Source organism: Garra rufa, chromosome 4 (assembly GCF_049309525.1).
Source record: "Garra rufa chromosome 4, GarRuf1.0, whole genome shotgun sequence".
NCBI classification, from domain to species: domain Eukaryota; kingdom Metazoa; phylum Chordata; class Actinopteri; order Cypriniformes; family Cyprinidae; genus Garra; species Garra rufa.
The window spans coordinates 18,075,968-18,088,588 of record NC_133364.1 but is presented as its reverse complement, the minus strand read 5'-3'; the positions used below and the strand labels follow the sequence as shown (position 1 = coordinate 18,088,588).

The following is a 12,621-nucleotide window of genomic DNA, read 5'->3' as shown; positions in this document are numbered from 1 at the left end:
TTTTTAAAGTCAGCGTAACAGATGCAACTGAAAATATATGCTCTGGGCCTTGCAGAATAAATGAAGCTTTTGTTTTAACTGATACCTAGGTACTCTACACTCGCTCTTTGTCTTCGTCAGATGTGTATAAATATTTAAAAGAAAGTGTTCTAAAGTCTTCTGTTGCACAGAGTTTTGTTTTAAAAGGTTTTTGTAACCACAAAGCTTTTGGATCATAAAGATGTGCTGGCAGTGTTTCTCATAGACCACATTCTCATGAGAGGTTTTGGAATGCATCTGAAAATCTTAAACAAACCGGCTTAATAGATGGGAATTGCTTTTGCTGGAACTGAATGTTTAGCTACAGCTGAGTGGTAGTTAAAATAAATCACAAGTCTTATAATTGTGGTTTATAAAGAGGTTACCAGCTTGGCTGCTCTACTTTGACAAAGAATCAGTGACAATGCAGAGACGATTGAAATCTCTTTAATCAAGAACAACAACAAAAGTTATTCTCATCCTAATGGTTCTCACAGTTTGCAGTGATGAATGAAAACATGAAAAACAATTATCACATTTGTGCGTTGAAAAAGGAATGTTCACATTATTTGTATACACTACAGAAAAATAAATTTTAAAATCAGTCTAGAAGGTTCACTAGTAGTACCATTGCCAACTGCTTAATTGAAAGTATATTCATACATTAGTTATTAAAACAATAGGTCACAGCATCTTCCTGTCCTAAAATGTCAGCTTCTCTCAAAAATTAATGTCAAACTAAATATTGATTGAATATTGAATACAAAGACGTGAAGCAATATTAAAAAGTAGAAATAAACGTACTTTTGAAAAAATATTACGTCGGTACATGTCAATCATTATAACAGAGGCAAGAAAACAATTCCAAGTTAATTTTCTTTTGTAGCCATGTATTCAATGAAGTCAAATAAACCATCCAAGTTTATTACTAAAAATTTGGCTCCATAATCAGACCACAACTACTTAGTCCAAAAACCCTCCAGAATGGTGTGGTGGGGTAAAACTGTAATGCTGAGATTGTTTTTTTTTTTTTTTTTTTTATAACTTCTGCACAGGATAGGGAAATTACATTACTTGCCAGTTAGGAAATTGTTTTGGAGCTCTATTCATTATACAGAACTTTTAAGAAATAATTGCGTTTCCCTTAAAGCAGGCCTGATAGCGTTTCATATATAAGAAAATGAAATTAAGAAAGGCACAGTGGTTTTACAATACAGCCATAAATACAGTCTCATGGATGTCTACCCTGCTGAAAAGACCTGAATATGAATATGTTGCATTTTTGATACTGATATCCCCACTAGCTTTCTTAACTAGCTTATTTACCAAAGCGTTCTTGATTAAAAGCTTTATCAGCTTAGTTTAAGCTAGACCAAAACTAGACCAGCATAAATGAACCTGGACCAGCATGGAAATTCATTCTAGTCTTAACTGGTCTTTTCAGCAGTGTACAGTTCTCAATATTTATTTTCAGACTTTGCAAATAGATGGTTGTTTTTTGGACCCTTTTCAAGTGTTTTAGTTTCCATACATTTTCAGGTCTGGTAAATGAAATGGACAGGATGGTGTGGCATCCTTATATGACAATAGCCCTGAGGAGACGGAAACACATCATCAGCTCTCGAGGAATAGGGGGTTTGATCTCATTACCATCAAGGCGAAGATAACGGAGACGTGGACTCTTCTCATCAAGGTAGTCATCGAGTGCACCAGGTGGACAGATGTCAGAACTATTCACACCTATGGAAAGTACAAAAAAATACACATCTTACCGATAAAGTCACAGACATGCATGCACAAAACAATTAAGAGTACATTCAAAGTTTAAAGCCTAAAGTAGCACACCGTCCAGACATGGACATAGATGGAGCGGAACCCGGAAAATGTAGTATACCTAGGCCTTAAAGCGGCTTCTTTGTTGCCCGATCAGTCAATAACAAAACAACAAGTGTTTTGTTTATAAAGGTACTTTCTAAGGAAACCGGTTTCAGACTTCCAAAGGCATCATAAAGTCTTTAGAGCTTTAGAAATATCCAAGCAAGTTTTGACTACATTGCTTGCAGGTGGAAGTCATATACTTTGGATACAACCATAGTAGGGGTTGACTGATTATCGGCCTGGGGTGCATTTCCCAAGAGCATTGTTAGCTAGCTATGGTTGTTAGTTCCATTGAACTGTATTGTTAACAACAGAATTTGCAACCATAGTTGCTTTTGGGAAACGCACTCCTGGCCAATTATCAGCGTCGATATTAAGCATTTTTAATGGTTATCCGTATTGGTCAATTTTAAAACTGATTAGCCTATAAAATAATTTAAAAACATTTAAAGAAAGTTTTTGTCAGAGTACTTGTTGTTCATAATTTTGACATTAAGTTTAATTTTTTACACCAGACATATATATCGGTTTAAAATATCGGTTATCGGTGTACTTGATCTGTAATAACCGGTGTTTGCATCGGCCCTGAAAAAACACATAGTGGTCAACCCCTAAACCATAGTGTGACCTTTGTCCAGAAATGGGCAACAGTATGAATAGAGATACATTTGAGGCCTTTCTTTAACTAATTACCAAATGACCCAAAAACCCAAAGTAAGTCAATATGTACAGAAATTTGGTTGTGTACTTACTCTTGATCTTATTGTGATCCAGATGCAGGTGCTCCAGGCCGGAAGAGATAACAGGTATCTCTGTGAGCTGGTTGTGAGAAAGCTGTAGATCCAGGATGCTGGAAAGGTTAAACACATTTTTTGGGAGGCCTCCATTACCCAGCTTATTACGGTTGAGCCTGAGAGACACCACTTTGGGAAGACCCTTGAAGTATTCAGCCGGAATAGTCTCAATGTTGTTGCTGTCCAAAAAGATCTGTGTGGTTGTGGGTGGTAGGCCAAGGGGCATGGTGTTGAGCTGATTCTTTGCTAAATTGATTTGGACCAAGTTGTTGAGGCCTTTCAGATTGACCTCAGTTACTGCATCATCCTGTAGCTTGTTGCCTTGCAGATCCAGCAAGGTGAGACGGTCCATTCCAGAGAAAACACCAGGTGGGATCTTTGAGATTCTGTTTCGGGAAAGCCGTAACTGCTCTAATTTGGCAGGAAGAGGAGATGGAATGGAATTCAGCAAATTGTCTTCCATGTAAAGGTGTATGAGGTTGGACATAGCCTTTAGAGCATCTGCCTCCAAGCCTTCGCTTGTGATTTTGTTACGATTCAAGTTGATCCATCTTAGTTGTGTGGCATTACGCAGAGCGTCGGCCGACAGGACATCAATCAGGTTGTTCTGGAGGTACAGGTACCAGGTGTAGGGAGGGATGTCAGGTATGCGTTTCAGACTCTTGTTGTCACAGTAAACAGCGTTGGGGAAACTAGGAGGACAGTGGCATTCTTTAGGACAAGCCTGGATCTGAGAGATAAGGTGCTCATATGGAACTTCTTCAGAACAGACTTGGCCGACCAAAAGTAGGGCCACAAATGCAACCATGAGACACTCCATGGCTAGGTTTAATCTGAAAAAAGGATGAACAAAAGTTGGAACAATGTTTGTCCTCCATACTAAGAACATCCATAGATTCACCCTACATTACCTCAAGTTTCTGAGTGGATAAACTCATTGACAAAAAATTAGGAACATCCTCTAGTTAAGATTATCACTTCTCTGTGTCTTCACGTTCTAAGTTGCAATCCTCTTAAACTAAGAATATTCTGCCAGGTCAACCTTAATTGACTTAAGCCTGGCACAGTGCCACTCATCTCCATTCAGAAGACAAATCTTGGACTCTGGCAAACATAGGGGTTCAGGTATGCCCTATTTTTGAATATAACAAGATATACCAAGAATGGCATGTTTTAAGACCTGGCTCTCATGTTGCAATAGGGACACCTAGGCATCCGTTGACTGATTTCAGAGAGGCTGCTTCAGTTTGTTCAATCAACGATTGTGTGTATGCAAGAAATAATATGTCTCATCTGGTATAAATTTTTGGTCTTGAGCTCCAAACGACTATCTGGAGATCTTTTTTTATGGGCAGCAGTTTTACACTAAACCAGATGGGGTCAAAGGAAAGCCCTGGATACCTAGTAATCAGGTCAGGTGGAGCCAGCTTCACCTGTAAAGATCTCTCAGAATAAGAAAAGACTTTTAAATCATGACCTCCATACTGGCATTGCAGAACCTGTTTTGTAGACAAGTACATCCAAAAAAACTTTGCAGGGGTGCCCAGACTTGGTCCTGGAGGGCTGGTGTCTTACACCTGCCAGAAAGTTTCTAGTATGCCTAGCAAGAGCTTGATTAGCTGGTTCAGGTGTGTCTAATTGGGGTTGGAGCTAAACTCTGCAGAACACTGTCCCTCCATGACCGAGTTGGGGCACCCCTGCTTTTAGTGCCATAAATTAACTCTCATCACTGTGCACTTCTGCATTAAATCCAACATAAAATATGTAGAAATCCATGAAGATTAAAATTGATATAAATGACTTTCTGTAGCAGGGGTAAGCAAGTTTGGTCCTAGAGAGCCGCAGTCCTGCTGAGTAGTCCTCAGAGTTCAGCTGCCTTAATCAAACACACTAGAACAAGCTAATAAATGCTTTTAGGATTACTAAGGCTACAGAAAGGCAAGGGTTTTTTTTTCCAAAGTTGGAGCTGAACTCTGTACTCAGGACTTTGTAGGACCAAACTTGCCTACCCCTGTTCCTGTCTTTGCCAAGATATTTTAACTGCACACTACCTTTGCACAAATGTAAGAGTCTTACCTTTGTCTTCTTGGGGCTCTTCTACTGTATCTCTTGCTGTGGATACGGATGACTCAACTCTGAGCTACTTTGCCCTGTCCTACCCCTATTTGTAGTGTCAGTGGCGTCTCATGATCCCTTCACAGACACACTGGACACAACCTTTGCCAATCATAGCCTCTCGAGATCAAGAGTCATAATCCTGCAATGATGGACAGCGCTTAAACCAGCGTGTTGGTCAAAAGAAGACATGGGCCTTGGCCCAGTTAGAATTAGGCTAATACAGGCCTATATTCCAGTGCTGGAGTCTTCATCCTTTCCTTCATCGCCCACCAAAACAACACCTGCCAGCTGTCTTTCAAGTAAACGTCTCGATTTGACCACTGAGTTGATGAATCTGAGTGGATCTATCTATCTATCTATGCATTTCCTTCAAAAGGACTTCCAGTTTGAATGGTAAATGACAATTGATGTGCTTTATCTTTGGAGATGCTTACAGTTGCAAAAAAATGAGTAATGAGAAACGTCTGCACGTTTGTTATTCAATGTACATAATCGCCAAAATCGTGCACTAGTCTGGATTTAGAGGCTGATATAAAATCTCTACAGGTGTCGTCGTTTGACTGCCAAGCATTGATCTTGTTGTGTCATAACTTGCTCTCAATTCCACTGACGACAGCAACTACTTATCTGTCATTGTAATCCCCTGTAATGGGCTCCTCCTGTCGAAATATACGACCATTAGTAATCTAGTCTATTATCCAGCATCCCGTGTCAAGGATGGTGCGGCTCTACGTTACAACCAGTGGTCTAAAGGGCAGAGAGTACAAACACCATCCTAATCCAATTACAGAATTCAAAACCTATTATTCACAGGAACCTAAAAGAGCTCTAAACACGGAATACGTCTGTGTCAAGGTCTACAACACTAAATCGGCAACTAAGAGCATTAGGCTGCGAAATACAGGACATGGCAAGAGGTCATCCTCAGGGCAGCAATTAGCATCTAGCTGTAGGAGGTTTAAGCCTATTAAAAGTACTCTGTATATTGGATATCTGTTTATTCCAATGATGGCTTCAATACATGTGGAAAAACTTAGAATTGCTACTCTATACGTCTCAGAGACCAAGATCACCCTACAAGACTAAACCTTGTCACCCTATTGTGTGTACGACTAATCTGTGACAAAAGCCCCAGATCGTAGCAGGTGCCAGCTTTGCTCATGTCTGCACCTGTGAGACTAGACATGGCTTACAAATTTCAGACTGGATTTTCTGATCACCCAGTCTTCAGGTAGGTGGACTGTCCTAACTAGTGTCAGAGCAGCAAGACATGGATTAAAAGTCCGTCTAAACTGCTCAGTACTAAGTGCTAATGCTAAATGTGAAATATTTGAGGATATCTTTATGACACCTTTAGACTGGTAAACAAAACAATCTTTAGTAGTAAAATACTTAATCTCTCAGCATCTTCAAATGGAAAAGAACAAAAGTTGATAATCAAAATGAAATGGAACAAGGATAAAATCCTAAAAATTAAGACTGTGAAATGACAGCATAGTCTGCTGAACTTTTATGCTTCACCTAAAAGAAAACACATGCTCTCAAAGAGATTTAATTTCCTGTTTGGGGCATTGTGTCTCAGGCAGCTATGTTAATTACACACCGTTCCACATTTGGTTCTAGCTCTATGGCTAGTGTGCCGTCCAAATGCCCACTGTGCAATTTGCTTGAAATGAACTTTGAAATGAAATTTTCTGTGTTGTCTAATTGTTTCAGCCAACATCAAAAAAATGCATTAGTGCTATTGTCAGCAGAAATTATATTTAGAGCATCTGTTAACACTAGCTTTACAAAAAGATAAACTAACTGAAGTTGCTTACACAAGCAAAATCTAAGACTTTCCTTTAAAAACTGTCCTGGTACCATGGTACAGGGGTGATACTTATACCATACCATTCTGATCTACACCATGGTATTTCAAAAATAACTTGGTGCTATCATGGTACATGTGTAATGCTATGTTACTTTTTAGCACTTTTCTGTTGTGTACTATTTGTTGTAAGTAACTAACTAGATACCAGTGTGTCTAGGTACCAGTGCACCATATGTAATACATAGCCAGTTACAGGATCATGAACTTGAAATGTATATCACAATTCAACTAACTTTTTTCCCCATTTACAATTTAACCTCTTAACCAGCGCCCCTATTTTTGAGCATTTTCCGAAAAACGACTTACCCAAATAAAAATGTCTGTAGCTCTTGAACCCTAAGGTCTATATTTATAAATCTGGTATTGATTGAAAGTAGACACCTTAATCTTTGTTACTCTGGAGTTAAAATAACTCAAAATTAGTATAGCAACAGAGTAAAACAAGGTAAAACATACATAAAAGTGACTCGCGATATCTTTGAATAAAATATAATTAGGGAAAAAAGGATGAGGATTGGATGATAGGGCTTTGAAAACACCAATAGGATCAAGCTGAATGTCTGTTCATGCTTTGATTCAAATTTGAGGATGATACTCCCAAAAATGTAGTTTCTGTAAGCTTTTATGTAAAAAAAGTCTAGGCGTCCTTTCAAAAAAGCCATTTGGAGACCCCAAGTGGACACTTGGTAACCAACTGACCAAATGAGTCAAAACAACACATTACATTTATGTATATCAATTCAGAACTGCTCTGCCCACCAAAACACTGAAGAAAAAAATATTTATGAACAGCATTTGTAGTTTTTTTGGTTACCAAGTCTCCAAATGGTATTTTTTGAAAGGACGCCTAAACTATTCCTGAAATAATTAGTAATATGTATTGATTTTTTTTTTATTATTATTATTATTATTATTATTTATTTTATTTTATTTTTTATTTTTTTTCACGTTTCACTTACAGAAACTATATGTATTTTATTTCAAGAAAAGTTTGGGAAATGTCATTTAGAGCTTTTATTTCAAGAAAAGTCAAGGAATCCATTTGTTTACATTTGTAAATGTCTTTCTCTGCTTATTACAAATACCCAACTACTGTAAAACTAAATACATTATTTATAGTATTTTCAGTGTAGGAAGACTCAAGGCAGTCACTAAAAATGTTTGTTCTCTGACCAACTGGATGCCAGTCACTGAAAATGTTTGTTCTCTGACCAACTGGATGCCAGTCACTGAAAGACAGGAAAGAGAGAGAAAGAAAGAAAGAAAGTGTGTAAACAAAACAAATCAAATCCGCAACACTGTGTTTACATATTTGTATGATCTCTCTCTCTCTCTCTCTCTCACACACACACACACACACACACACACCCAAACACAAACAAACGCGCACACACTCAAAACTCATACATACACATGGCACGCACAAACAAACACATCCATACCTCATGAAGTCCTCTCACTTCCTCCCCGTTGTCATGTTTACAATCTAGAACAGCACATGAACAAAACACATCAGACATATCATAATACATAACATATAAACATTCGGAGAACGCTGTTGACACTTACGTGCTAATGCTATCCATGGCTAGGGTGCATCTCAGTGCGTCTTTCTGCTGTTCTTCGCCACGAATTCGAAAAACCACACACAATAGCACTAAAAACGCCACAAAACTCTTATAAAGTCGACGTTCTATGATGGAGAGACTCAGATGTAAGCTTTTGCAGAAAATCCGTTCTCTGACACACACTCAATGTAGCGTAGAGACGCCGTACATATGTACGCGGCGTGCGTAAACTAAAGCGCACGAATGCAACCTAACTTTGCGCTTGGGTATTCCTGAATCCTGCTTACGCAAACTACGCAAAATTTCACTCGTTGTAAACGTCCTCGTGGTTGGTTAACACTTCCATCCATCAAAACTTTGCTGGCTATGCATTGGCTTGCTTGAAACAGCCAAACCTTATGACCGCAAGAGTGACACCCTGGTGAGCCAGTCAGTACCTCTCCGGAGACTTTGCGTCATGGACTGGGCTCTGATTGACTGAGAGAGACGGGGGAGGACTCATTTTACTCGGAAGAGTCTATTCTATGGGAAATGTATGGCATTTCAACGCTGGAACACGAATTAGAATCGATATTTCTTTGAAAATGGACGTTATCGATAACTATAACTCGAATCGCTCATGTAAACAAAGGATGATCTTTCGGTTTTTACCCCATTTACTCTTTGTTTTGGATTAAAAACTGGGATGCATTTTGAACAGTGAACTCTTACCTTGAAATGTGTGCTGTTGTTTCTAAGATAAGTCGGAGCTGATCGGAGCTATATGCAATGAAACGGAAGTAGTGCCGTTTGCTTTTACGGTTTACATGGCTGTGACTCTTCAGCATTTATGTTAACCCTTTCCTCTCTGGTGTTTTGATTCCGAAAAAAAGCTCAGAACATGAATCTTGAGTGTTTTAGCTTTCAACTGATATATAGTTTTTGATAGTTGATTGAATATATTTCTAAAACAAAGGTAATTAAAAACGTAGAGACGCCTAAACACGCCCTTCCGGCCCGCCCGCGGGCCGATATAAAATTCATTACCTCTTCATGAAGACATGCAGCAGAAGTAAAATAAAATTTGAAAGTATAAGGAAAATATAAGCAAGTGGTGTTTAAAATATCTCCACTACAAAAAAAAAAAAAAAAAACATGAACCCCCTACACCCACCACCCACTTCCTTATTGCATCACCATTACATTTAGTGCTAAAAAAATGAAAACATTACCTGCTCATCTCAGTCGTAGAGCTGATTTTGGTTTGTGCAGGTGGAGGCAAATTGTCTGGTTCTAGTTTTGGGGTTGCAGTCAATCTCTTGGTCCGCCTGCTCTCCTCTCCAGTTTGAGTCCAGCCTGCCACTTCTCCCACTTTCTTTCTGGCCCGGACATGCATCTGAAGATACAGCCTTATTAGATTACTATTGTTAGTAGTGTAACTTCCCCAAGGCCAAACCTTTGACATCAGCTGGTGAGGTTGAATAAGTGGGCGTGTGAAAGATATGTGTGGATTTGTCTTTCCGCAAGCATGCATTGGTTACTTATTGCTAGCACAGCACTTTTTTCTGTTTTTCTTTGTGGAGTGAGGGTCTGTGGAGCCTCGGGAGGTGACAAATGACACCCTCCAAACAGTCGCAGGTGGCTTCGAGACATTTAACCCTTTCTTTTCAATGAACATACCTCATCTTCATCCCTCACGACTTTGAGAGACCTTTTACACCCTGTCAAACTAGGCCACCCTTGGGCAATGCACATCATCTAGCTGTCATTTTGTACTGATGGAGACTCGTCCCAACCCGTGAAAGGTTGAATTATGAAGGAATGCAAAAACTGTTGCACTCTTACCATTTCCCAGCAGGTCCCTCTCTCTCCTTGAGTTGCACAAAGCTTCACAATGAATGAAGAGGCAGTGCGGAGTAACCAGGCGACATCTGTTTCCACATCTGGTTCCTGTTGTAGACATTTCAAGATGGAGAAGAAGGAAGTGGGATATAGAAGGTCTTTGATTTGGGTAGGACACTGATTTGAAGTCCCACTGTACAGTTGAAATGGAGTAAATCTCAATCCGTTTGAAAGGATGCTATTGTCTAGAATAAAAGAGGATTCATGATTTCTGTCCTTAAGTATTTGGATCCATTAAATCTCACGCAGTCTCACTTGTACAAAGCACACATGTGCTGTCAGGTCTCCAGATGTTTGGCCATGCCCAAAGAGGTCCACAAAAGAAGAACTCTAGCAACTAATTCATGAACTAATCATTCATGAAGAGGTTCTCAAAACCAGGGTTTTCACAATGCGCCACCATTTGGCCATAATGGTGGCACTGAATGTAAACAATGCCATGAATCGAACGAAACTTGCATATTTTGCTCATTATTGCTGCCTTAAATGGTCAACTATTGTAATGTTTTGGACTGTACTAATCGGTCAGACCAGGAAAACATTTAGAGTACTATAGACTGCCAAAAGATATAACAAATCAAAGAGAAGAGTGCAAAACTGTCTGAGGAACAAAAGGCATTTGTGGTTGACCAAACTGAACCAGGATTTTCAGTGCAAGAATCCTGACAACACTCGTGTTTGTTCTTATAATTTACATTCAGTTAGGTAAAATATTAGGCTAATATCTTAATTAATACTGCTCGTATGTATCTTTACTACCAATTAATTTTAGTTTGTCAAAATATTGTGCCATTTCCTGCTTACTAAATACTTTTAGCAGCTTCCACACATTTTTTTTTTTCTGTGGTATAGACAGCATGAATTAGCAGAACAAAATATTCAGTAGTTCATTAACCATGCAATCCATGCTGTTGTGTACATCCATGTATCTCCAATATGGCCACACATCCAGGTCAGTGACCAAACTGTGACGTAAGTGCAAACCTTCTATTCAAACTGGATTGATCAGGGTCTGGATCCCATGACATAAAAGAACCACCAAAACATTTCTCCCTACTTGACACTTTATACTTCACAGATATGATGGAACTTCCAACATTTACATTTCAACATATTTCTACCCATTGGTTGTTGACTGGAGTGGCAGATCTGTTGAGTAGCAGATCTGAATGAGAGCTTGCAGTTGATTGTAAAAGAAAATGTGTGGGGTTTTGGCAGACTAAAAGATTGGAGAAGTCTGAGAAAAGTCTGTCGTTTTACTGAAACATGACAAATTCTTATAGGAATAGTTCACCAAAAATGAAAATTCTGTCATTAATTACTTACCCTCATGTCGTTCTTAACTCGAAAGACTTGATTAAATCTGAGAGCTTTTTTGATTCTGCATAGACAGCAATGCAACTACCACATTCAAGGCCCAGAAAGGTAGTAAGGACATCGATAAAATAGTCATCATGTGACATCAAGGGTTCAACCTTACTTTTATGAAGCTACGAGAATACTTTTCATGCGCAAAGAAAACAGAAATAAAGACTTTATGCAACAATTTCTTCTCTTCCATATCAGTCTCTGCTGCACGTTCACAAGAGTACCACGATGGTAGTTGTGTTGCTGTCTATGCAGGATCAGAAAGCTATTGGATTTCATCAAAAATATCTTAATTTGTGCTCCGAAGATGAAGAAAGGTCTCAAGGGTTTGAAACGACATGAGGCTGAGTAATTAATGACAGAATTAAAATTTTTGGGTGAATTATCCATTTAAGATGCATTTATATGGTTAGGGTAAATTTCTATTTCATGTCGACTTCAAAGATAAGTTTCCGAAATTCCTCTGTGCAGAGCTGCACAAATCAAGTTTATAACACTCTGACAACAATATCACATGTATCATGAACAGATTTGATCCCCTCGGGGAACCTTTGCAAGCCTTTTTTGTGTTTTCACATAGCATGACAGTGCAACAAGAAACGTCTGTGTCCTCTCTCTCAAAAGTTCAGCTGTGAGGACGAGCTGAGAAACATCACAACGGTCCCTTTTCCCCACTAAGTCTCTCCAGTGTCTAGTAGACGCTGAATAACAGACTGTGGTTTTGTAGCAAAACCTCAATTGCACAGCTGACGAGCACACTCACACAAAACATATGACACGGCAGCATTTAATTATGTCACAGTATCCCAGCAAAGACCTTGGTTAGGTTATGGAATAATTCACTTGAAGATGAAATTTTCAGCATGTTGTTTCAGATGACTTACTTTCTTCCATGAAACACATAACAAAGGAATGGTAATTCACCATATGGCTTCTTTTTTACCTTGTGAGATTAAATAAAAAAATGTCTTCACTGTTGGACTTTTTTTCTAACTCTGACTCTTTCTTTCAATCACCTGCAAGCTCACATTCAGATCTGCCTTTATCCAATCAACATACAACTCATAAGCATTGATTTTTCATGCTATGCTACATAAATGAACTCCACAGCTCCACAGAATAA

At 38.8% G+C, this 12,621-nt stretch overlaps 1 protein-coding gene and 1 long non-coding RNA gene across 3 annotated transcripts; both read right to left on the bottom strand.

Moving 5' to 3' along the window:
• Positions 1 to 449: 449 nt before the first annotated feature.
• kera (keratocan) lies at positions 450 to 9,639 on the bottom strand. 2 transcript variants are annotated; one of them, XM_073838930.1, is made up of 3 exons: positions 9,461 to 9,639; positions 2,649 to 3,523; positions 450 to 1,758 (listed from the first exon to the last, which is right to left on the bottom strand). In XM_073838930.1, the coding sequence occupies exons 1-3, from the start codon at positions 9,622 to 9,624 to the stop codon at positions 1,595 to 1,597; spliced, it is 1,203 nt and encodes a 400-aa protein (XP_073695031.1). In that variant the 5' UTR covers positions 9,625 to 9,639; the 3' UTR covers positions 450 to 1,594. The 2 variants fall into 2 exon arrangements, with proteins under 2 accessions (XP_073695031.1, XP_073695032.1); XM_073838931.1 differs by lacking the exon at positions 9,461 to 9,639 and adding an exon at positions 4,767 to 4,903.
• LOC141334145 (uncharacterized) lies at positions 7,681 to 8,584 on the bottom strand. Its single transcript, XR_012355491.1, has 3 exons — positions 8,251 to 8,584; positions 8,124 to 8,167; positions 7,681 to 7,910 (listed from the first exon to the last, which is right to left on the bottom strand). It is a non-coding gene; the product is annotated as an uncharacterized lncRNA (long non-coding RNA).
• Positions 9,640 to 12,621: the final 2,982 nt, after the last annotated feature.

What these genes read in the sequence shown, in the direction of transcription:
- kera (XM_073838930.1), bottom strand. Translation starts at nt 9,624, where the DNA reads ATGCATGTCCGGGCCAGAAAGAAAGTGGGAGAAGTGGCAGGCTGGACT. An exon ending in TCTACGACTGAGATGAGCAG is followed by an intron (nt 3,524 to 9,460) that starts GTAATGTTTTCA and finishes TCCTTTTTTCAG; the next exon opens with ATTAAACCTAGCCATGGAGT. An exon ending in GGATCACAATAAGATCAAGA is followed by an intron (nt 1,759 to 2,648) that starts GTAAGTACACAA and finishes TACTTTCCATAG; the next exon opens with GTGTGAATAGTTCTGACATC.